Source organism: Ambystoma mexicanum, chromosome 14, assembly GCF_040938575.1.
Source record: "Ambystoma mexicanum isolate Mex_15411 chromosome 14, UKY_AmexF1_1, whole genome shotgun sequence".
NCBI classification, from domain to species: domain Eukaryota; kingdom Metazoa; phylum Chordata; class Amphibia; order Caudata; family Ambystomatidae; genus Ambystoma; species Ambystoma mexicanum.
In genome coordinates this window covers 595,201,162-595,228,196 of record NC_090940.1, presented here as the reverse complement: position 1 = coordinate 595,228,196, position 27,035 = coordinate 595,201,162, and the positions used below count along the sequence as shown (strand labels likewise).

The 27,035-nt window shown below is 43.7% G+C and overlaps 1 protein-coding gene across 2 annotated transcripts in view; it reads left to right on the top strand.

The window, feature by feature from the left end:
• The window catches only part of PTPN21 (protein tyrosine phosphatase non-receptor type 21), a 308,385-nt gene extending 299,649 nt beyond the window's left edge, over window positions 1-8,736 (top strand). For both annotated transcript variants that reach the window (XM_069637952.1, XM_069637951.1), the window contains one exon: window positions 250-8,736. In XM_069637952.1, coding sequence (XP_069494053.1) covers window positions 250-378 — 129 coding nt within the window. In that variant the 3' untranslated portion in view covers window positions 379-8,736. The remainder of the gene's footprint in view (window positions 1-249) is intronic.
• The last annotated feature ends 18,299 nt before the right edge of the window (window positions 8,737-27,035 follow it).

Below are 27,035 nucleotides of genomic sequence, written 5' to 3'. Positions count from 1 at the left end.
ACGAAACGTCCTTTTATTCTTATTATATACTCACTGCAACCCCGTCATCTTTTGGCTCTGGAGATGTGTTGGACTGCGACTCCCATCATCCCTCACCATTCACTATGCTGGCTAGGGTGGATGGGAGCCATAGTCCAAAACATCTAGAGTGGCACAAAGGTTGCAGAGCTAGTTTAGCTGACATGCTGTTTGACTTGCTACATGCTGTTCTATGTTTGTTGACTACCTTTCCTGCCTCTCCCATTTCAGATGCTGGACATCCCACGAGTGTTGGATATGCTACGAAAGCAGCGAATGATGATGGTTCAGATTATCTGCCAGTACACATTTGTCTACAAGGTTCTCATTGAATTCCTTAGGAGCTCCAGGCTGATCTGAGGACCACATGGTCCAGTAGAATCTGCAGCAAGTGGGAGTTTCCAGAACCATTTCAGTAACCATTGGAGCACAGTCTTTTCTGTTTCTCCTCCATCTGGAGGAACTCATCCTTGGAATGCATGAGCCAGTTCGGTGCTAGCTGCTTGAATGTTCCAGCCTTGTTCATGGTAGTGAGCTTAAAAAGCAGTAGGCTGAGCAGGGTCTGTATGGCTCGTCAGTTGTGACTAAGGAGAAGAGTTGGTTGCCACACGCATTGTGTGGAGCTAACTTTAGACAAGCTAATGTCATGCTTTAATGGCTGATCCATCAGCCTCTCTCTGAACGCCAGGCTGCCTCGTGACAGAACCCCATCACTGGTGAACATTCGGCTCATAGAAACCAAAGAATCAGCATGGATATGATGCTTTGGAGTGGAAGGAAAAGATGAGCCCTAAAGCGTTGAAAATTTGCAAGCCATTGTTGAACCATTGTTTTGTAATGTGCTTTATCTTGTGGTCTACAATTTTGAATTTCAAGGTGGGTAGGTTTCACATTTTCACATCTGTCCCACGTAATATGCAGAAACCACTGCACCGCCCTCATGTTGCTTGACCAGCTGGTGCCTTTGCTGGAGGAAGAGATTGCCACGCCTGGCTACACCCAACCCTTATAGCCTATCAGAGACTCTGCCTTCTTGGAAATCTCCTGTAGTCTACACAAGTTATCTTGTGTCAGGATGCCCTTGTCTTTGAGACCGTGTCATTGAACCCAGTTGAACAAATTCTTCCATGCCAGGCTGCGAGAAGGTGGCTTATTGCAGACTGCATCCCTGAGCTTCAAGAGCCCGGGGCACGCATGACTGAGACAGCCGCAGTGATTGGAAAATTTTAAAAAAACACATTTGACTCTTGTGCTTTGAGAATATTTCAGAAGTGGAGGAGGCAAGGAAACGTTAAGAACCTGAAGGCGGGGGTGATTTACAGAGCAATACATTTCTCACTGGAGATGCCAAGCTCTTAAACAGTCTACTTCTCAGTGTGCAGGGCATTTCTGGGATGGATTTTAATGTGGTTGGTCTGAGAGTGGTCATTTTGAGCACGGTCGCTTCTGTCGGGAAAGCACAGCAGATGATGCTTCCATAGGAACAATGATATGAAGCGAATTGTATCAGTATTATTCCTTCGTTTGAGATGAATGTCTGATTTTACTCGTTGAAATCAAAGCGGTTGCAAGTTTTGTTTTAAAGCACTTTTTGTTGCTCTTTTTTTAAATTTATATAGCTATTCATGTATATGATTTTAGAGTAATGCATAATAATGAATACAACATGTTGGTTTATTAGCTGGAATCTCTGAATGAGGACTGAGTGTGTGCGGAAGAAAGGAATACATGTCAATAGCATGAAGGCAAAGGGGAAGAGAAGTACATAAATATGCCGCTATTTTTCCTTCTTTTTTTTTTAAGTCAATGTATTATTTTTGTATTTTTTCTTTTCTTTAGGAAATAGAAGTTATATTGTAGCTTTTGCAAGGAAGTTCAAAATAAACCCAAAATATTAAAGCAATAAGCTGTTAAAAAACGACAATCACACACACACTTTTATATCGGCAAAGCCATGGTATGTCTCTGTAAATATAGATCTAATTTTCTATTTATATCGTTTTAGCCCACAGTTAGTTTCTCACCAACTATGTAGATCCCACAGCCCTTTCAGAGGGAGGCGGTCCTAACCAACTATGTAGATCCCACAGCCCTTTCAGAGGGAGGCGGTCTTAACCAACTATGTAGATCCCACAGCCCTTTCAGAGGGAGCCGGTCCTAATCAACTTTGTAGCTCCCACAGCCCTTTCAGAGGGAGGCGGTCCTAACCAACTATGTAGATCCCACAGCCCTTTCAGAGGGAGCCGGTCCTAACCAACTTTGTAGCTCCCACAGCCCTTTCAGAGGGAGGCGGTCCTAAAAGTTTGTAAACGCAGTCGGTCCATCGCTTGGAGTCTGTAGTGTATGCAACCTGCAGCTCTCCAGTTGTGGTCCAAAAGATCTGTAAAGCCACAGGTTGCAGACCCCTGGTCTTTAGTTTTGCCTGTATGCCACACCAGGGTAAACTGAACTGCAGATGAGACCTCCAGATGAAGGCAGCCGATTGGTTGCTCTGGAGAATGCGAATGCAAGGATGAGAATCTTTCTTCCCTTTCTGTGCTCAGGGCTCTCCTCTAACATGCAGTACTCAACAGCTACACGTCATTTGGCGTCGGTTCCTAAAATGCCCACGTGGTCAAAATTGAAATAGGTGGGGCCTTGCTCATTTTGCTTTGAAAAGCCACGTATTGTAGAAATAGGACTCAAATGGGAAACTGTCACCTTGCGATGACCTCTGGTTTGCCTCAAGGCCATTCTTTTGCAAGAAGTGAAATGCAAAAACACTTTCTATATGTGATCCATTTTATTTCAGGTGCAAATGGGGGGAAATGTCAATTCTTTTTCACTGGCAGCTAATCGCTGCTAAATCCAAGAAATAATCCCCCCCACTACATGCTGCAGCTCCATACTCTGGAGCTTTCGCATTGAAGCCTTCTCACTGCTCTAGTAGAATATACGACTGGCTCCTGATCAAGGCCGAATGTCAATAGAAACATGCACTTCATGGTATGCCACATAGTCTGGAACTCCCTGAATAATCTGGCCTGCTAGTTGGCCACAAAATGTTACATGAGTGCAGCCAGAGCAGCTTTTTCATTGATGGAAATTGACCGCTTTCATCTCCTTGGGGTATCGCGCCATTTAAAAAGCCTAAAATAGTCTACACTTGTTTGGTATTCTCCGTCTTGTACACGTGGTGCAATTTCAGCAATGCTTTCCAGCACATATCAAAGCTAGAATTTGTCAAATGTAATTTATTTTTAGAAAATATTTTCAATAAAAGCAACCCATTTACTTTTCTTAGTTCTATTGGGCAAACAGATTAAGGACAATATTTCTACTTCTGATCGAGAAATTGGTCAAGAGTGGGTGGAAAACAATATAAGCATACAAACCATGAACTTAGGCTAGAAAAATATTTGTTTATAACACCAAAAGAAATCTGTTAATCGAAACATCTGGGATATTTTCAGGTTGGTATTTTGTATCCTGAAAGGCTGGTCGCGGTCTTTCATTCTACAAAGGCCAATAGAAGTAATAGGATGAAGCTGGGGAATAGGAATCTGCTTGCTACAAAGGCCAATAGAAGTAATACAATGAAGCTAGGCCATGAAAATCTGCTTGCTACAAAGGCCAATAGAAATAATCGAATGAAGCTGGGCAATGGGAATCTGCTTGTTACAAAGGCCAATAGAAGTAATAGAATGAAGCTGGGCAATAGGAATCTGCTTGCTACAAAGGCCAATAGAAGTAATACAATGAAGCTAGGCCATGGGAATCTGCTTGCTACAAAGGCCAATAGAAATAATCGAATGAAGCTGGGCAATAGTAATCTGCTTGCTACAAAGGCCAATAGAAGTAATAGAATGAAGCTGGGCAATAGGAATCTGTTTGCTACAAATGCCAATAGAAGTAATAGAATGAAGCTGGGCAATAGGAATCTGCTTGCTACAAAGGCCAATAGAAGTAATACAATGAAGCTGTGCAATAGGAATCTGCTTGCTACAAAGGCCAATAGAAGTAATACAATGAAGCTGTGCAATAGGAAAGCCCCTCCCCAAAAATGATGCCCTTGAGAGGGGAAAAAACAGATTGAATGAGGCAAGTGACATGGTTCCAAAAATATACATGTAACCTGGCTACTTGCTGTAGGATTTAGCTATTAAGCTATACGTTTTGCCTGCGCCGTGCAAATGGCAAAATGTAAAGAAATACCCACATATGAAAAAAATAACACGCCTCAAGTGCCGTGAGGGGACCAGGGCTGCCTTTCTTTTTTCACATTCGACCATTTCGCCTGCACCGCGTGGGCAAAATGGAAAGAAATGCCCATATATATAAAAAACTATAAACGCGGCCCTGAAAGTGGCCTGCCAGGGCGTGTTTATTTTTTTTCCCCTTTCTCTGCGGGAGCCAGGGATTTCATGGGCTCGACTCTTGGTGGGCTCCTAGAGCCTGGCCTGACCCCCAGGTTCGACCCTAGCAATGAAATTCCCTGGCTCGCCCAGCTCTGTCCTTTGGTAGCATATAAAACATACAGTGAAGATAGCTCTGCAAGCTAGGCACTTGTCTCCGACACCGCTCTCTCTTCACCCTGCAAGAGGGGTTGCCCTATACGTCAATGTCCAGCCTGCTCGACCTGGATTCAAATCCCAACATCACCGCCCCCCACCCCCCACAGCTCTTCCTCCTGCTCCTGCTGTTAAATTAACAGCACTGACAGGAAAATAATTGCGCCTGTTATTACAGAGCTTAAAACCAGGCGTCATCCTTGAAGTGCTATACAGAAACCTTATATCATCTCTTGGGTGTAGGCAATATGCAGTGCCTCCTTTCTAGCTATAGCCGCGAGACTTGTGGAATTCACCAACATCTGGAGAACTTGGCTGGCTGCAGTGTTGCTGTGGTGAGAGAATGTCCATTAGTCCAATGTTTTACATTTCTGCCTTTTAGCTTCTTAAAGGTCCTTAAATCGCCTCCTATAGTATGCAGACCATAAATGTACCTCAATAGGGCTGCATTCAAAAGTAAAACAAGTTTTTGCTGCCTCGATAACAGGAAGTACAGTTTACAGATTTTGCTACAATTCCATATTACAAAGATTTTTGCACTCTGAATTATTGCAAAGGAAAGGAGCATCGCCGCTTATTAAATTGCTTTGCCTTTTGCTCCTTTTACAAATATTAGTACTCGGTGGGGGTGTGGCAGCCTCTCAGTCAATGAGGCAGCTCGGAACGGGGGCATCACCAGCGTTAATACCCCGCTCCGAGCCGCCTCACTGCTGGAGGCTGTCATCTTCCCCCGCCGGGGAACGAGGCAAGTGTGGTCTTCCCCCTCTCCCCTCGCTCCTCCCCCACACTCCCCTTCTATATAGTCCATTTCGGGAGCAGACGCGCTGGGAACATTTCTTCCCCAGCACGTCCGCTCCCGATCTCCGACAGGCTGTCATGGAAAGGAAGAAGGGACTGCACATTGCCCCTTCTCTCCTTTCCATGGCAGACATTTTTTTATTTACTTTTTTCAATGGCCGCCATGGAAAGGGAAAATGTCCTTTGGCCATTTATTAGACTTTTTTTTGTGTTTCGAAACGCTGGAGCATCAGCACTGAAACAAAATGCTTTTAGTACCCCGGTCTTACAGGCCGGGGCACTAATAGTAATAGCAATAAGCCCCTGGGGGGGGGGGGAGTTAGGGGAGCATTACCACTTCAGATAATGCACCGGGGCCTTCGTTAAGTGGTAATGCCCCCCCATGGCCGGGGCTTATTGCTCAAGTAGTCTATTCATGGACAGGTTTCCTTTAAGGTCACCTCAAACTGATTTTTAACTACGTCATAGGAAATTGAAAAATAGATCAGGCAACAAAAAAAAGTGAATATAATGAAACATTTGGTTTACATACCGTTGAAGCAAAATCAGTTTGTTTCGTTTCCCATTGGGTAAGTAGAAAATCATGGAAAAATGAATTTGTTCCATTGGTGCAAAAATGAATATAGTGTAACCCCAGATCTTTGCCGAACACCTTTCTTGTAAATAGCTACTGGAGAACACAGAGGCTGGGGATAGCCACAGTGCGGAAAACTAATATTCTGGATGATTCTAAATGGGAAATGCCTATTTTCAAGGATAACCAGAAAACATTTTTCTAATTTGCTATTCACATTACATTCTAAAATATTGGTCGTTGTAGCTTTCCTGACCTAGTGCCAATGTGTACCAGGGTGCCAGGGTGCCTGGTATGGTATATAATGGGTGTAAATCACCTTTGCGTTTAGAAGGCCGCCACCTGAGCTTTGGTTGCTGGTTAAGCAGGAGCTTTAAATGAGCAGAAAGGTTAAGACACACTTTACCAACCAGATCTATTTGGGGGAGGGCAGGTTTCCATTAGTCTTTCAGCCACCAAGTCTCCTGCTCAAACTCTGCATTCCAGAACATCCAACATCTAGGGATTTCATTGACCCCCTTTGCTGTAAACTTTTATAGAAAGATCAAATCTGAGAGCAAGTTTATCATGCGGCTCCTGTGAAATACCCTTTCAATATATGAGTGTTAGGGATGTTGATGGCCATAAAGCTGCTACTCCTAAAGAAACAAGGCATGTTTCTGTATGTTGCTTTATTGAGCTGTCAAGTAAAACTTTCCAAGGTCACTATTAAGAAATGATGAACCTGTACAGCGGCAACTGGAGTGGACCGGCCATTGAGCTGACCAGAGCGATATTTGATTGGCAGGTAAACGGAAGCCTCCACGGTGGAGCATGTGCTCCTTTTGGGTGCATCACTTCAGCACTAGGAACCCTCTCGCCGCCTCACCAGGCTTAGGGCTGCCTCAACTGAGAAAGCAAATGGGTGCCTCCCTGCTGGACATATCTGTATGTCCTGCTGCATCCTCTCGGCTTGTAGCGATTTTGCGCACACGTGTGGGGCGGGAATAGGTCATGTTATGTGGTCCGAAACTGGACTGCTCTCGCGTACTGCCTAAGTAGCTGGAGGGGTGAGTGAACACCTATTGGTAAAGTACACTACAGAACCTTCTGACAAATGGCTTCCCTGTGTCTGGAGGTCTTGCCAATTGTTGTCCCACTGAAATATGTGGCTCCCAAACCTGGTATTCCTGTTTAAAATAAAAAAAAACTGGAATGGAAGAGCTGATATTTAATTGTTCACATTGTTCAAGAAATTAGCTTTATTGTTAAAAAGAAATCACCTTTTCAATCAGACAGTTTAGTATTAATTCTGCGTTTCGATGATTCAAGTCGTGGTTATTTCAGGGTTGGTCATCTGTCGATGGTCTTATTGTGCACCCCCCCCCCTCCTCTCCAATGGAAGCTTCATTTGTGTTCAGAATGTCATTTCGGTTAGGCCTGCGCCTACTACCACCTGCTACGGATTGAATTGAACCAGATGCAGCCTATGTTGAGATCGCACTAGTAAAGGGGGACATTCATAAGAGATGGACGGTTTCTTGTTTCATAAGGAGAAGTTTAAGATGTCCGCCTTCTTAGCAGCCATCCATTAAATTCCTCAGTTCGCACTGATGCACAGGTCGACCGCAGGTCTTGGACTTCACTAAAAACGTCATGCGTACTTGGGCCCCAGCCTCTGTGGGTTTAATGCTGCCCGAACTCACCGACTTGGGCAGATTTGGTTAATAAGTAGCACATCAAAAGCAGGGATCAAATTCAGGATTTTGCAAACCAGAGCGAAAAATAGCCTCCAAGTAACAGGCATTAATCTCTGAGCAGAAGCTACCTTTGATTAGACGAGGAGCTTGAAACGTCTGCCAGAAGTCGAGCTCTATGCAGGAATTTCGATTTGATCAGGTATACATACAAATCTTGTGACATGTTAAAAAAAAAATGATGTAAAATGCGTTTCAGCTGAATTCTTAAAGCTATCAACAATTTGAATAACTAGTTATTTATTCAGCAAATACCATTTAATGTCACTTAAAAAAATCGTAAATCTACCAAAAATGGTTACTCCAAATGGGCAAATGGAAAAATGTGTGGCTTTTCAGACAATATTTAAGTTCTAGCTTGATAGGAAATAGTGTTATAAGGGTATTTACTGAGGACAGACATAGCTCAGAAGCGGCAGAGCACTTTACAGGTCATGAGGGGTTGGGGGGCGGGGGGGTTAGTACATGGTGAGGGAAGCAGATCGCAAGGGATCAATACAAGGTAGCAGGTTGCTAACAACGAGGGATATTGGGCATTTTGGCAGCAAGGCTATACTAGCCGCTAGGGAAGGAAACTGGTGCACCGGAGTTTAGGCTTAAACTAAGAGCCTAAAAAATATACTCAGTTATTTCGATCCCTGCATTAGCTGATGCCATGTAATGGCAAAACATTTATTCTGGTTCGAAATAGAATATCCCAACATGGTGCAATCGCCATACTGTATGTGAGAATTGCATAGTAGGGACATACAAGGTGAAACAATGCATCCTTGCTCCATGTCTCAAAACATTGCAGATACACATCATATGAGTGCTAGTGGATTTTATTGAAGTATTATTTAATTAAGCGCCGTGGCTGGCCAGTATGATTGTGCCTGCCATCACTGTAAATGCATATATGGGTATTACAACATGAATTATTTTATAATTGGTTAACACAACAGTGGATACATTATATTTGATAGGTAGGGAATGTTTTATATGATTGAACCTGTACAGTGTCAATTTATGTAAAATGAATATAGTCTATTTTTGCCATGGAATTAAATATTTGATGTTGTATCACGTTTGAATGTGTTTCTTTTTGTTAACACTTATCCACCAAGTGTCTCTAAAGTGTGCATTTGTGCCTAAAGGTAAACGCCTTACATTGATGTTCTGTAAATAATTATTTAAGGGCATGACACTTGCTCTTACATGACTCTAATTGGTATGCATGTTCCGCGTTATCCAGATGGCGATTAACCAAAAAAGCACTTCCTGTGGAACATGAACAGATGTAGGTTGTTTTACCCGCTCACACCGGGCTCTAGGTGCGTACATCCCAGGCTTTGGTTCAAATTGTTTTTGTTACATTAATCTTATTGGCTGATGGTCTGCTATGAAAGGCAACTTCTTGTTGTGGAGAGTGACATTTGAAAAATAGAATAGATGTAGGACACTTGTAGCCCTGTTCCCTTTTAACGTCTCCGCCCTATAAAGAACGTTTCTTTAGACTGCTAAACTGTGCAAGCTACAGGGAGCTGCGTTGAACAGATAGCATGGTTACTCATGGCTGTCTACATGTTTTAGACTACAACTCCCACAAGCATTCACCACAGAACATGCTGGCTATGGCGGATGGGAGTTAATGTCCTAGCAAATAGGAAGCCCACATAATAAGTAACACGATGTCAGTAACAGATTTTGCTTGTGGTTGAGCCAGTTAGCCGGCCAAGGAGATGACAGGAGGGTACCTTTACTTGTTTTAGTGACGGACTTAGATATTAATCCTGCCAAAGAAGGAAGGTAAGACATTTTTAATGGAAACACTTTTTGAAACTGACCTTTTAAGGGGGAGGGTACCATGTCTACCCTTCACCGGTAGTTGGATGTGTGGAATAGAGGACACCTCAGTTTCTGTAGTGAGGGGGGGGAGTCTTGGCCTCCCATTGCAAAGCCTACAGATGTCCCAAGACAGCACAAGCAGAGTTTAGTCATAGCTTGCTTTGAACATCCACAGATCTTTAAAGGGAATTTTGTTAGGGGAGTTTTCCTAAAGTCCTACTGGTAGTAAGACTTTAGTAAGCTATCCCAGTGGTTTGTAGATCCCCAACTCTTAGTATCGGTCTGTACTAGCTCAGGACCTTGGTAGAGTGGCAGAGCAGTCACGCTCATCTTAAGAGGAAGATGTCAGCTGTAGGTAAGTACACTGAATCTTAGCTAGACTGGCACAGCAAAGAAGCACTTACACGTATAGTTACAAAAAAAAGTATATATTTATTATATTTACACCAGAATCACTTTAAATACTTCAGGCGTTTATACTAGAATACTTGATAATACACTTCAAAGGGCACTTTCACTTGCGTTTGTTAGCGGTTACATTTGTAGCAACGTTAGAAAGGGAAAATACAATGTTATCATATTATTGGTTATTGCGCACTCATGCATGTTGACGGTCCATACAGTAATGCATTTACTCTGCAAACACATAGTAAAGTCACTTTAGGGGAGGTAAATGGTTAGTGTAACATAAGCTGCTTAGGTCAAGGTTCTAGAGACTGTTTCTTCGCCTAGTCCTTCAAGTCCAAAAACACAACCCTAGCTAAAGACAGTTTGGAGAGGGCTTGAAGTCTTAACAAGCAGCAAATTACAAAGTGTTTCTTTGGATTTCTTCCAGTTTCTAGTGGTATTGAAGCAGCAAGTTGACAGCTAATGAGGGAGACCTTAAAACGGACTCGAAGGGGACCCAAGCAGCGGCTTGGGACTGAGTTAGGAGGGGGTTGCTATTATGTCTGGTTGTGGTCCCTGTATACATGTCCTTGGTGAGTGGTGATGTCAGTGTGGAATGTCAGCATAGAACCCTGTGTGCCTGAGAAGAAAGTTGTGTGAGTGGAGTTCCGACCCAGGCAGTTGCTGAAGATGTAGCCTGGGTGGTGGGAGCCAGTGGGCTCTCCCATATGATCGTCCTAGCTTCTTTAATGTAACCGGATTTCCTGATGTAGTTCCGATGAGCAATAAAACTACATGAACCTACCTACACAGCAGACATATCCTTTTAACCTAAGTTACAATACTGGTGATGAAGGTGGTCTCAAAATGGACCCTGTGAAGCAAGTCTAAAGGAGAATGCAGGTACCCGTCTTAGTAATATGGAATTAATGAAAGTGACTGCTGCGGGGGTGCAGTAATGGAGCTTGAGTCAGAAGAGAGGAAGAGGGAGACCCACCGCCCCCCAGAGATGTGTCCCACCACCCAGGGCCAATAGCAAAGGAGAACAAGTGGAAAAGCAGAGTAGCCCTCCATCCAGGGCAAGGGGAGCTCTGGGCATGGAGAGCATTGGGTAAGGGGAGTGTTTCTGTGCCCCGCCACTAAGAAAGTACAGATGTGAGGGACAAAGAGGGTGGAGATGCGACACCTTGAGGAACCCAATGGAACTTACAGGGAAGCCCCCCCTCCATGTGAATTCGCCCTCTTATCCTTACATGTGCGTTGCGAACGAGCCCTGTGCATGTGTAATGTCACAAGGTTTTGGGGTGGAGCTTGGGGCCTGAAGCTGGTTGGTGGTCTTGTGGTGACAGTTGCGATGGTTGCAGTCTAGGAGCTCCTCTCCCTGCTCTCCCCTGTCGGAATGGTAACGTCACTCCGCTGGTGTGGGAGTTGGCGCAGGTGGAACCTTTGCATCAGGATTCCAGGGGGCACAGCCGTTATTCGTGGCATTGCCAAATGAACAATGAAACCAGAGGCCTTGAGGAAAGAACCTTGGTACGTGTTGGCCGCATGATGACCTCACGTTATTAACACTAAATGGCTTCTTTCTGCCTGGGTGAATAGGTCATTTGCACTCAAGGAGTTGCATGCAATTTAGCAAAGATGTTTTACATGGTCAAAGTGTTTTGGTCAAGATTCCAGATTGCACACAGATGTCAAAGGAGTACTCGGTGGTTATACATGTGCGTTGACAAGGGTTGTCAGTAGTGTTGACTGGGTTTGGGAGGGACACTTTCTACATGGCAGTTTGAGTTGTTTTGGTTTGGTTGGGGACGGCCGCCTGCCAATTTGCAAGTTATGGATTTTAAGGTGTCACATGACTTTTGGAGTTTTGAAGAATTAAGTCATGTGTTGGTTTAAATAATTCTTTCATTGGACTAAGCTCAACTGTGCCAACCATTATCTGGGTCCTGTGTGTGAAGTTTCGAAGTTAGTCTTGAGACTGGTTGTTCCCACCATCGAAAGAGAAGGAGTCGTCCTTGTCAGAGCACCTCTGTCGCACAGAAAACAGGGTCAGGATAGCAGTGGCCGCTTTAGTGTTGCAAAGGGTCTGCAGGCATCTTTGGTTACATCAGCTTCCAGTGGTCAACTTGCTTTTCACTCCAGAAAGCTCACCTTTTATACAGTTCCAGCACACACTCCTCTGCAATCTCTCTCAGCATTTTACATAAAGGGGCGTTTGGCTGTCCTGTCAAGACAGCCAGACCCCCTGTGGGAGCTGGACCTAGTCAGGCACTCTGGCAGACAAAGGAAGTGGGGGGGGGGGTGTGGAACACTCCTTCCCCACTTCCTGCCTGCTCAGCCCCTCTGGAGCCTAGGCGGGGATACCCAAGGGTTCCCACCAAAGGGGAAAAACCAAAAAAAACACCCCCCCCCCCCCCATGTTGGTACTTGGGTACCCCCTATTGTGCACTACCGAGGCTATGGACACAGTATAGAAAATACACAATAGGTGGTAGAACACTGCCACCAGGCATAACTAGGTGATTGTCTATGTGACTTAAAAGTCACAGAAGCAGAGAGAAGGGGGATACTAGGTATCCCGTTGGCCACTCCACACAAGGTGGTGTGTGCCAATCTCTCAGACTATAGAGTTTAGGGAGAGATGCGGAGTATCTCTGTATCCTTAAGAACTGTAGTTACTTGAGGATACAGAAAAAGAATTAAAAGAGTACCTTAAGGGTCCCCAGCAACACTGCCCATAAGGAGCTGTGTGCTGCAGTTGTAAAAACTCAGATGCCTTTAAGAGCCATGGCGCAAGCAGGCTCCCGAGTGCAGGTAGAATACAAAGAACAGAGTTCTGAAAGACAGAGGAATGAGAGGAAAAAGGCTCCACTCATTCAGGATTAAAAGAAGTCCTCCCAGAAGTTCAGCAGAAAGTGCTTGGGTGAGGGGCGCGGGGGGGGTCCTCGTTGGGAGAGGGGATGAGGCATAAAAATGATAAATACCCCCAAAAGGTTTCAAGAGCGAGTGGTGTTGAGGGATTATCTCAGGGGTCTACACCTAGTCACTGTGGTCTTATCACTAAAAGCCCCCAGCAACTTTCATGCAAAGGTGAACATCGCTCGGATTAGGTTTCCAGTGAACACGTTAACCCCAGGATGCTTTCTGATTGGTTTCAGTAACGTTCTGTATATTTCCAATTATGTTTGAGAAGAGAAGGCTGACATCAATAGTACTGAATGGACATTTCTCTGTCAAAGTTAGCAAAAAAAATTTCATTTGCGGCTACAGGTCGGTACCCTGGCTTGAAGTTTAGAGCTTTTCAGATTAAAGTGTATAATGCAATTTGTGACACCAGTCCAAGATAAGAAATTTGATTTGTATTGCATTTGAAAACCAGTAAACGTCTATCACGTAACACTACTCTTCCCAGGTTGGAGTGTTCAAACATGCTATTAATTTAGCAGCTTAGATTGCACATTCAACACGAGCAGATTCCTCTCAGGAAACAAAAAGCAGATGCAAAGTCATTCGGGTGTAAACCTGTGTATTTTTCTTTTGTTGCCACATGGGAAGCAAAATACAACTGGCGGCTTTGCCTGGCGGGTTTTTAAGTTGATCTGTGGGAACATTGATGGCAGCCTTTGCCAGACTCAGGATCATGTAGGTGTTGGCTGGATATGGAGTCGGTGTCCTGATCCGATCATTGGCAGTGCTGAAACATCCCCAGACTCAGGATCATGTAGGTGTTGGCTGGATATGGAGTCGGTGACCTGATCCGATCATTGGCAGTGCTGAAACATCCCCAGATTCGTGATCATGTAGGTGTTGGCTGGATATGGAGTCGGTGTCCTGATCCGATCATTGGCAGTGCTGAAACATCCCCAGACTCGGGATCATGTAGGTGTTGGCTGGATATTGAGTCGGTGTGCTGATCCGATCATATGCAGCGCTGAAACATCCCCAGACTCGGGATCCTGTAGGTGTTGGCTGGATATTGAGTGGGTGTGCTGATCCGATCATATGCAGCGCTGAAACATCCCCAGACTCGGGATCCTGTAGGTGTTGGCTGGATATTGAGTGGGTGTGCTGATTCGATCATATGCAGCGCTGAAACATCCCCAGATTCGTGATCATGTAGGTGTTGGCTGGATATTGAGTCGGTGTCCTGATCCGATCATATGCAGCGCTGAAACATCCCCAGACTCGAGATCATGTAGGTGTTGGCTGGATATTGAGTGGGTGTGCTGATCCGATCATATGCAGCGCTGAAACATCCCCCAGACTCGGGATCATGTAGGTGTTGGCTGGATATTGAGTCGGTGTCCTGATCCGATCATATGCAGTGCTGAAACATCCCTAGACTCGGGATCCTGTAGGTGTTGGCTGGATATTGAGTGGGTGTGCTGATCCGATCATATGCAGCGCTGAAACATCCCCAGACTCGAGATCATGTAGGTGTTGGCTGGATATTGAGTGGGTGTGCTGATCCGATCATATGCAGCGCTGAAACATCCCCCAGACTCGGGATCATGTAGGTGTTGGCTGGATATTGAGTGGGTGTGCTGATCCGATCATATGCAGCGCTGAAACATCCCCCAGACTCGGGATCATGTAGGTGTTGGCTGGATATTGAGTCGGTGTCCTGATCCGATCATATGCAGTGCTGAAACATCCCTAGACTCGGGATCCTGTAGGTGTTGGCTGGATATTGAGTGGGTGTGCTGATCCGATCATATGCAGCGCTGAAACATCCCCAGACTCGAGATCATGTAGGTGTTGGCTGGATATTGAGTGGGTGTGCTGATCCGATCATATGCAGCGCTGAAACATCCCCCAGACTCGGGATCATGTAGGTGTTGGCTGGATATTGAGTCGGTGTGCTGATCCGATCATATGCAGTGCTGAAACATCCCTAGACTCGGGATCATGTAGGTGTTGGCTAGATATTGAGTCGGTGTGCTGATCCGATCATATGCAGCGCTGAAACATCCCCCAGACTCGGGATCATGTAGGTGTTGGCTGGATATTGAGTCGGTGTCCTGATCCGATCATAGGCAGTGCTGAAACATCCCCAGACTCGGGATCCTGTAGGTGTTGGCTGGATATTGAGTGGGTGTGCTGATCCGATCATATGCAGCGCTGAAACATCCCCAGACTCGAGATCATGTAGGTGTTGGCTGGATATTGAGTGGGTGTGCTGATCCGATCATATGCAGCGCTGAAACATCCCCCAGACTCGGGATCATGTAGGTGTTGGCTGGATATTGAGTCGGTGTGCTGATCCGATCATATGCAGTGCTGAAACATCCCTAGACTCGGGATCATGTAGGTGTTGGCTAGATATTGAGTCGGTGTGCTGATCCGATCATATGCAGCGCTGAAACATCCCCCAGACTCGGGATCATGTAGGTGTTGGCTGGATATTGAGTCGGTGTCCTGATCCGATCATATGCAGTGCTGAAACATGCCCAGAATGGAGCTCAAGCTGAGCAAGCACCCAACACGGGCACTGGATTGGGCGCAATGTTTTCTCCGTTCACTCGTAACAGCATGGTAGACCCCAAGTATTTTGTCAGTCATTACATTTATTTCGAACACTAAGGCCCATAAAACATCAACACATCAGAATGTTTTATCCAGTCCCTTTAATAACTATTATTTCAGCTCAAAGACACAGTAGGATATACGCATTGTTTTTTAGCTACATGCTCCAAAACATATCTGAGGCCAATTCCAATAAAATGTCCTAATCCCTAACTCAGGGAACTAGAGTTTGGCCAAATTAAGAACTGCTGCAGATGAAAACTTGGGAATGAATGTTCCTGAGGCATCAAGCACACTTACATGGTGAGCTAACGTTTCGCATTTTACATACTGTTTATATTATACATTTTGTGAAAATTAATCAATGAAACGTCTACTGCACACAATCACTTAAATGCAAGACGACAATAAGCTCCTTAAAAAGAACCAGCCTTGACACATACATTTCACCGCAGAAGGTGCAAATGGAGGAGCAGAGTGAAAAGTGAGACACTATATAGGAAACACGGGTCCCTTCTGGCCCACCTGGCCTCACACCCGGGCGGTCACGTATGCATCACAGAAGGGTTGTGGTGCTCACTGCGAGATCTTGCAGGTGAGCAGCCTTTGGTTCACGACAGAAGCCAAATGGCATATCATTTTTTTTAAAAACTTTTTTTGTTTTTCATTTCCAAAAGAAAACATTTACAAAAGATTAAAGAAAGAAATAATAAGTACACCTTTCTCATTTACAGTAAGAAAAAAAAGTATCAGTATCCCAACAGCTAAAATCACAGAATTAAATGACAGAAATAATAAAGTTCAACTAAAATATAGAAAGTAACTAACTGGGAAGAATACAGGATCCAATTGTAATTAAGCCACATACTACAGAGAGAAATCTAATCAGTGCTAACTTTAAAGCCACAGATTTACCATGCAACATGTCCCACCAGATTATTTCTGGAAAAACTTGTTCAGTGTTTGAGACGAATTTCCCAAAATAACTCAGGCGCTGCAAACTAATTGCTTCAGAGTCCAGAAGACGATGCCTAAGGGGTTCCTTAACGTTTGAACTTAAGCAAAAACGACATGGAACATGCAACCCCTCCCCATGTGGACATTGATGAATTCAATTATTTGACCTGTTAAGTAAACATTGAAACACAACCTCATGTATGCAATTCTCCAATACAGGTCAGTAAAATATATCAAATATGGTTCCGGCTTGTCCATGGACTCCCAGTTAGAAACCAGATGGTAGCATATTGGAGATTTGAGCACACGTTCGATAGTGTTAGACCAATCAAAATCTTGTAGCATACGCTTTACTCGGTCAGGGTTTGTCAAAAGATCATCCAGCGATACCCCAATATTCCTAAGGGCCATTAGAGACACTTCTTGCAAAGACAAAAGCCACATAGACTCTGGTTGGCCAGTTGTTAGGTCCCTCCCTTCCCCCCAAGATCAGCATAGAGTATTTCTGTTTGCTACGATTACATTTCTATACAGGGAGATTTATTTCCAGTCAACCACACTCCGCAGAGACTGTAAGCTTAAGTCATCTCTCGAGGCTTCCAGTGGGATACATTTCGGCAGAAAATACAGCAGTGATCTCCACATTTTTGCCTCAATCCTCTGTAAATCAATTTGTGAACAAAATGGAAGCAGTTCTACACCATAGCACAACTTTGGAATCACTTTTGACTTGTAAAAGTGAATCAGCGGTAATGTGGAATATTTACAATACTTCTGGGCAACATTTTTCATTTGTAGTATCAAGTAGCCTGTCCGCTCCACAGTACAATTCCAATACAGATATTTTTTTTGAGTGTCAAACACTGGAAAGCCCAGATATTGCAGTGATCTAATTTTTGCCAGTTTAAATTTCTTCAAAAACCAACTGAATGGCGATAGATTTTTTCGGTTGTTTAAACATATAATCACTGATTTCTTCTCATCACAAGACCAATGCCAATGACGTAATTAGATAAGGCGTATATTTGACGCTAATAGGAAGTCATCAGCATACGCACACCAGTTTATTTTCTGTCCCTCAATTTTAGGGGAGATCAGGGAAGCAGCATCTATGCACTGACCAGCATATGACACGCACAAATTAAAAAGAGTTGGAGCAAAAATACAACCTTGGCGTAAGCCATTCATATTTTTGATCAGAAAAAGATCATTTTCCCCTCTGTATTAAGTCTCACCTGTATCACAGATCCTTCATGCGGATGGACCAGTATTGTCAAGAGACCCGGAGGGAACCCCATCGACGGAAGCTTCGACCATAATACACGATCTACAAGATCGAATGCAAGGGATAGATCAATATATATATATACATATATATATATTCAATAAAAAAAACTTTGTTAAAGGGGCGTTATGGTTAAGTTGCACTAATAAAAACCTATGACATTCAGTCGAAAAACGTTAAAAGGACGTTATGGTTCCAAGTAAAATCTAAAAACCCATGAAATTTGCCAGTTATGGTAAGCTAAGCAACCATAACTCGCGCCACCACTGTGTCCTGCTAAGACTAACACCCAGGACATCAATGATGACATGACAAATATTGATGACATCACATGTCTATCCCCTTCTTTTTGTTCACTGCCATATCTAGGCCAGGTGGATTTATTTACTGACAGTCAGGAACTTAACTTTCAAAAGGAATTACATTTATAGATATTGCTATTCTCACATGTTCTTAAACTACTTTCTTTACAATGTCATCGCATCTTATGATGTACATATATAGGGGAAGAAGCAGGCTTGAAACACAGCAATCATTTTTGTGCATGCATACATTTATGTAGATTATACACAGTTGCTAATGATACTGCCTCTTTGCTTACTTTACTCTCCATATATAAGCCCCATATTTGTATGCATTATACTATATTTATGTTTTGCGTGCATTAGTACAAATTTGTAGTAAGTGATGCATTATTAGCTACTTAGTACATGTTTGAAAGTACGGAAACGTCTAATACAGAAGCATTCACCGTTTTATTATATAACTTAAGAAAATTACAAATGTAGCACCTCTGTGGTGTATGCTGCAGCCAATCCCTACATTTCTGTGTGAGTAGGTTCCTATACTAGAAAGAACACTGCAATGGAATGTTCTTTAGGACACTACATTGCGTGATGAAGAATGTAGTGTATTTCACATCTCCCGATAATCCCTGATATTTTTTGCCAACATTACATTCACAACCCCTTGTATGAAAAGTAAATGTACATGTGATGTCATCAGTGATGTCATCAATGATATTTGTCATGTCATGTCATCATTGATGTCTTGGGTGTTAGTCTTAGCAGGGCACAGTGGTGGCGCGAGTTATGGTTGCTTAGCTTACCATAACTGGCGAATTTCAGGTTTTTTTTAGATTTTACTTGGAACCATAATGTCCTTTTAACAACGTTTTTCGACTTAATGTCATAGGATTTTATTAGTGGTACGTAACCATAACGTCCCTTTAACAAAGTTTTTTTAATTGAATTTCACAGGTTTTTAGAAGGGCAACGTAACCATACCGTCTCTTTAAGAAAGTTTTTTTTTCTAAAGGTCATTGATTTTTAGTAGTGGCACGTAACCATAGTGTAAAGTAACTTCTGACTTAATGAGACACCTTGCGTAGAATGCCACTTGACCATATGCTGGCATACAGCACGGTGACGTGTCCGAGAATCCATACACACTTCACAATAAAATGTATGCCTCGTGGACAGTGTGGAAATACATTTTATATTGATGTAGGAACGTCCACCTTCAACATTTCCCTTGCACAGCTCCAACACATACTAGTAGTCAGCCATTAGCATTGTAGTACACATTACATACTTTTATCAAAAGGTCTACTTATCTGAAAACGACATAAGCTAAAGCCATCCCTCCTTCCCAACGAAACTGCACCATTGCTGTAATGGAGCATGAGAAAGACTGCCTCTACCTTTCAAATAACAAACACACAACATTGTTAGCAGTTCACATACCCCGCATATTACTGTTTGATGCCTCTTTCCTCATTGCCGTTTGCAAATTTCCTTATTAGCTGTCCTACCAAAAAAAAACACCATCCGTAAACAAAGAAAATGTTCTTGTAAGAGCCACCTTTCACAGTGTAAACATATTTAAAAATAAAAAAATGGCATACACTCCATCTACTTTATATTCCTCAGTAAAGGACATAGACGTAATAACATTTGCCATTAACAATCTAGATTTGCAAAGCAGTATCCAAGATGGCCACCACAGAAAGGGAAGGCGGTTCTTCCATACATGGGCCCTGTTCGCTTTCCATGGCAGCTTGCAAAAAGCAAAACTACATGCCGTGACACAGAACCTGAAAATGAACATACAGCAACGTACAACATAGCACGTTGCATTTTGAAATAATACACTGGTTTTTAAAATAAAATATTAACATGTTAGAGTTTGTAAAGTAGTTTTATTTCACAAGAAACTGTCCGAGACCATTGGACTATGCCCATTTTCAATTAAGATGTAACATCGTTTCTATGTGCATCAGCGAAAATGTTAATGGTGAGTCACATGTTCTTTTCCCATACACAAAGTATGCGTTTTCAATAAAGCAACTGCTTTGTTCCCACAGTGATTTCCATGACATCGCCATGACCTTTGGCCTACACCATCATAAAACATGTAATGTTACTCCTTATGGCCACTTCAGCGTATGGACAAAAGGGTCTGGGGCTGGTGACCAACAGGTAGCCGGCGACGATCAGTTGCATCTGGCGTCCAAAGAAACCACCACTCGGCATCTGGAATCTATGACACACACAGTGAGGCAGGATGTAGCTGGTTGGAAAACGTAAGAGAAAGTACGTGTCAATACCCAGCCTTCAGCAAACAATTTCAAAACACAAAAAAATAACGTGGAAACCAATGCACAAATCGAAGTGGTCATAGAGGACATTTTAAGGAAATATTAGCATTGAACATGGCTAAATCTAGTGACAGGCTACAAACGCCGAAAATCTGTACTATCCATAAGTCTAAAAAAAAAATGACACCTACACAGAAAGATGTTACTTCAGTTACAAAGCCAAAAGTAATGCCCAAGTAACAAAAAACTACATCTCGTCATTATAAAAAAGGCCAAAAGAACGTACAAAGCGATGTGGTCAAACATGACATTTTAAAGCAGAAATAGTAGCGTTGAACAGTTCGTAGGTGATAAAAAATGAGAACTGCACAGTGAGATAATACTTCAGTTATATTGTCAAAATTATTGTTCTGCTAATAACAACTTTAAAGTCGGTCCAGTGGAGAGTCTTCAAAATTAAACTTACATGATATTTACCGCCTCCATTGGTTTTAGATAAGGCCAGACAGCAATGTATGTGCACCAAAGATTCTCCGTGAACTGATATCTCATATGCCTTACAAACACTTTTAAAACATAACCTTATCAAATGGTAGTTTTTTGCAAACTTTCACTCCCTTCAATGTTGCTTATTTTTCCCTTTTGCTCAAGGTCAAAAATCAATTGACCCTTATGGGTTTAGTGGAATGCGTGGGTCTACTGAGCTTGCAACGAAAAAAGCACATCAAGTGACCTTCACTCAGAATGCAAATACATTCTCACTTCGCAACAACATACGAGAATCCATTCATGAGAACCGCGACTCCGATACACGCGCAGAACCCCTGTTTCCATCAAACAGTGCAGGTGGCTGGCTCAGATTTCAAACTGTAGGACGCCTGTAAGACTGCAGTAGTATTCTAAATACATTTTAACACAGACGCAGTAATTCTTGGCCATATATTGAGCATGAACTTCCAATTTACCGTATGGCTTTGGTGACACTAAAACACCACTGTTTCACTTCCTGCTTCCGCATCCCATCCCACCCTCATTAACGCTCACCTTCCGAAACAGTATTTTATAAGTGAAAGAAGTGCAATAGTGTCTTGTTTTATATATGTTACCGCCGATATCGGCGTACAACAAAACACGAACAAAAAATGGCAGACGCAGTGAAATAATCTGACGCACTTCACGCTGTTCCACAACCAATCAGTGAACGCGTCACATGTCCGGACACGACGCTACAGATTAGCCAATCCATTTCTTGCCCACGGAGCGAACAGGGAAGTGTGACCGCGGAGCGGACATAGATATCACTCATTTTTTCAGACATACTTTTTAGTCGTTTTAAAAGGTAACTACTGGACAGATTGTCACCAAATGTACAAAAGCACGCTTTTGGGACCAAGCTCCTGCCCCTGCCGCAAATTTGGTGAACATCCATCCAGCGGTTTGGCCTGTAGCCATGCACAAAGTTTTTCCCCCATTCAGTCTATGGGTAAATAAGGATGTTTTGGGACCCCTCCTATAACTCCCCCCTCCCCCAGACCAAACATCACCAAACTTTGCAAAAAAATTCTGAGTGGCCCATATTCCTTTTTTTGCAAAGTTTGGTGAGGATTCGTCCAGGGAGAGCAGAGTTATAAGCCGCCCAAAAAGTGCTCTTCCTGTGGAAACAGCAACTTAACCATAACTACACGGCCACTACCGTGGCCATGTAATATATAGCATCCTTCTTGCATGCTTTTTCTTGCGATAAAGTGAACAGTAGGATGCCAATCTCCGTCCCAATAGCCTTGCAGAAGGCAAACTGCCTATTCGACAATATAGAGTTAGATTCTAACCACTCCACCAAGTCCTTAAGGACAAGCCCAGCAAAGATCTTTGACTCAACGTCCATCAGGTCTATGGGGTGGTATTTCGCAGGGTTGAGTCCTGTCTTCCTTCTTATAGATAGGAATGATATAAGAAACATGTCAGGATTCTGGAATAAGTCTGTTCACCTTAATATCTAGAAACAGCAACAGCAGTCTGTTCACATTAATATCTAGAAACAGTATTGATAGTGATTTAGCCCAGACCCCTCAGGGTTTGCCTTCAGAGTAACATTTGCTAAACCATTTGGACCACTTGATCTGTACGAGCTGGAATGCTTTATTTGGATTTCTATATTTGAGATTGTAAAATTAAGTCCCATGGTTGAGTCCTAATTGCAGCAATTTCTACGGGCATGTGATGTTTTTCGGCATATAAGCAGCCGAAATAGCCTGCCCATACATCTTCCGATACACAATTAGATTTAACTGACACTTGGGATGACTTTTGTAAATTCATTAGGCACCACGATTGCTTTTCAGAGCCCTCTTTGAGAGCTATCAACATAGCTTCATTGTCTGCTTGTTAAATCTGTGCCCTATGTACCTTTATCCAATTTTTCAGTCTCTGCTTCAAAGTACACACTCTTGATACCTTTACATCCCAATAAAGGGAACTATTCAGAACCCTACGAATTGCTCCCTTACACTGATTTTTGTGTTGACTGACCAACGGGTCATATATATGTAAGCGACTAGACTTACAGGGCAGCCGTCCTCTTGCTTTAATAGAGTTTGAGAGCATCAAGTTCAAATATCGAGGAAAAGTGGCAGACGTAAAGAGCGGATGTCTAGAGTCCCAAGAGTTTTTATGAAAGTCTGACACAAAGACCACATTGAATTCTGTTCCTAGAAGTGTTAACTACCAACGAAGATTGAAACCAACCCTCAATGGTCTTCTCACGGTCCACCCTAATCACAATCTCCAAGATCAGGTGGTCACTCTGATTGAGGTCTATAATATTAAATTTATTACAGGTATCAAATCATATATTTTTGTCCCATAGATTATCGATAGTGGAAACTCCAATACCATCTGTCCAGGTATGGGGATCAAAATCTTGGTTCAGAATTACGTTTGCATGGAGAAGACCCCAGTTTTATAAATAAATTATGCCATAAGTACCCCTTAAGACATTTCCTTGACATTTTTCCCGGTGCCCCTTCAATTCTTTGTTTACTGTCAGTATTTAAAATGGTAACAGAACCCAGGTTTTTGTGCAGGCCTGTCCCATGAGATCTGAGCATTAACGTCACCCGCTATCACGATGTGTAGCCCACTATATTTCTAAGATCATGTGCCGGATTTCAATATGTGTATGAGATTTAACACAACAACTTTGACAACCAAAGACTTAAGAACTAAGAGCGTAGCCAACACGAACTGAAGAAACATTGGAATGTGTGACAGTGTAACACTTATTGCCCTGCTGAAACATGTGTCTCACAAACGGCCTACGGGAGCTTAATAATAATACAAATCAATAAAACCAGACAAGGTTTTTTGTACACCTGTGGTGTAGTTACTGTGTGAAAGTTCTTTTCTTTTATGAATATAACAGAGCTGGGGAACTAATTCTCAGTTTCCTTACACGCAACACAGAACACCTATTGAATTGAATGGGGGCCCAGGGCATCTGAAGTTCATATCTGTCAACCCCGCAGACTAAATGCTTCCGTTTATAACAAGTGTGTAGGACTGAAGACTAGCAATTTTCATCTCCAAAACTACTGCAAAGACCCCCATTATGATATCAAGAGATTTCAGGATCTTAATTCCTTCCCCATTTTGTATTGCAATTAAGAGACCACCCTATGGGTGGCCCTTAATTCCCCTTTTTGCAAATTGGTGCTTGCACTCAAACCCATCTATGTGGAACTCTGAGGTCATCCAGGATTCCTGTAGACAAACCAATTTTTTCACTTCAAACACAAATCGCCAGATGAGGAAAGATGTGACATGCCCCTGGAATTCCAGGAGATTAGAACTAAGTCATTGGTCTGATCATTCTGGTTAAAGATCTTGCCTCATAGATTGTACCTGGGATATGGAGTCCCTTAAGGATAGAGCGAGCCATCGACAGCTTTGTTCATCACCCACCCTTGGGGGCATCCATCTCATCCATCATATGTCCTCTCCCTTCCTGGTTCAGCCTACAACTGATAGGCTCTCTCCCCCTGCTGAAAGACAATAGGAGACCTGGACTAAAAATCAGAATATCATATCCCAACCGATTGAACTGTGACACCTCCAAAAGCATTGCATCATAAACAGATCTAGCCGGTCAAGTGGCACAGCGAGTAGAGCAGTCGCTTTGACATCCGTGCAGAGCCTGCTAACACAGGTTCGAATACCGGCAGGGCCAAACTCAGCTTTTCATCCTTCCGAGGTCGATAAATGAGCACCACACACTGTGGGTAATAATAAGCAACGCTCAGATACCTGCGGGTTCGTAGCGCTATATAAATGCGAAATTATTATTATTATCTAGAATGAAAAACCAGTCCGACATGGTCATAACGAGTTGGATGTATAAAGTCAACTAATTTTAGATCCGCTGACAATATAAGTCTAATGAAGGGTCTCTGATTGAAAGAGTGACAAAACAAGTACATGATTCAGTGAGGGAGGACCCCGTGCTCGAATAGGTGGTAAAGAAAAATGCTTGGATGGTCAGGAAAAGCAGGGTTTGCGCCACTGGACAGACCCACGGTCACTCTGGAATAGAGTTTGGGTGCTTGCCTACAGGACCTTCTAATTGAAATTGCTCATGTTCTTTCTCATTCCTGTCTCTCGTGTGGCTCTTCTTCAACATGCACTATCCCTTGCTTCCCCCTTTGAAACTCAATCGTGCCAGAAGCTGGAGGAAGTGCTTTGGCCAATGGACTCACTTCTTTGGCCATTGCTCCTCCCACCACACCCTGTGGATTTGTGGTAGCAGTGGGGAAAAGCAAGGGAATTCCAGAGGAGCTCGGCTGGAGATGTAACATTTCCACAATCGTAGATCAAATCAGAGCCACTATACTGTTATTTTCCTCGGGGAGGGGGGGGGGTGGTTAACCTTTTGTGGAACAGCCTTATCTTCAGTAACACCCTTTCCCTGCAATCCCTCAGGAGAACCTGGTCATATTACTATCGGGGACCGCTTGAGACTATGGGCCTCATTACGAGTCCGGCGGTAACCGAGGCGATAAAACCGCCTGGTTACCGCCAGACTCGTATTACCATTCCGCCTCCGTGATTCCCGGAATTACCGGGGCATTACAACAATCATGGAGGCGGAATGGTGTTAATCCCCGTTCCCATTGAGTCCTATGGGACTCAATGGGAACGGGGATCATGGAAACACCGGCAGCATCTCGTGATGCTGCCGGTGTTTCCTCGTCCGACTGCAGGCGGGCGGTGTTAAACCCGCCTGGCGGGAACATCACCTCCCGCAGGAGTCGGGATCAGGCGGTCCGGAAACAACGGGGGCGGCGGGTTTACCGCCACCGTTATTTCCGGACCGCCTGATTTGTAATGAGGCCCTATGTGTCTGTTTTGTAGCTTGGGTGGCCTCTATCTGTTCTTTAAAGACCTCAGCAAGGGGGCCATGTGCTGGGTCATAAAGGTATTGTGGAGTCTAATTCAGTCGCAATACAAGCACCATTTGAGGGGGATTTATGAGGACTAGGTGCTGGTTGAGGACACGCCAGATCATCAATAGATGATACCTGGACACACCCCACATCACCTGATGCAGTTCCACCTGCAATACTCCCCTTAACTGTAGCACCCACTGCTGTTGAAAGTTTGCTCATGGCAGTTATATCATCATGCAGGAAGGAGGTATGCAATCTTAATTCCGCCAAAATCGGCGTCAGCAGCTCCATTTCCCCACTTAGCTGGAACACTGTGCGCGGGAATCAGCTGAGGTTGGGCCGATGGAAAGTCATCAGCCCTCTCTTTATAACCCAAAGGGTATTGGGATAGGGCCAACAAGGTAACCTCCCCCTCTTCAAAGACAGGAGAGGTATCCAAAAATGATTGATCAATGCCAACTGAGTTAGGAATCTTACCTTGTCCGCAATTCATCCCCTATGCAAGATATTCTCCCCATCATTAGGTATGGCACCTGACTCAATCAGAATAGGGGACCCTCCTCCCTGCCCATGTTTGAGCATTAGAGAGTCCCTGATTAAAGGGTGGGGGGGGGGGGGGGAGGGAAAGGCATCATTAAAGCCATATGCAAGGTGCCTTTCACGGGTTTGAAAACAAGGGGCACGGATTAATGTCATACATCCGCGCCACCTTTAACTTCACACTTTGTGTGTGTGAGCCGGACATGATTATTGAAACAATCAATGGCAACCAGTCACAATATCAACTTACATTCCGCTCGGGCATGATAGTTAGACTTGCAACCAGCGATAGTGAAAGACAATCCGTACCAAACAGGCTTTAAAGAGGAGTCAGAGGTGTGCCCAAGCCACCGCCTGCAAGCAGGCACGCCTCGTGGCGCAAGTGTCTGGGTTTTTGAAAAGTTGCGTGGAGAAAGGGGCATGGCCAAATATGCGACTAAAATAAAACAAAAGAAATAATTCTCTGCATTTTCCACAGCTATATATGTAGCAAGTCAATGGGGGCAAACTCATGAGTCCAGTTAGAATAGTCCAGCATGAAAGGAAACAGTCCACAGTAAACCGGGACAGCCTCGGAGGGACATCATGGCAGGCCAACAGGCACTCCACGGCACTCCTTTGAAAGGCACACAATGCAATGCAAAATGGGTGTGTAGGATGGTGAACACCCCTAGATTCAAAGAACAACCACACTTCTCCAACTTTTAAACTGGCAAACAAGTAGCATATAAACAGACTAGAGTTGCAAACCATCGGCCTTTCGCCCTGTCTCTCAAGAGGAAGCATGTCCTCAT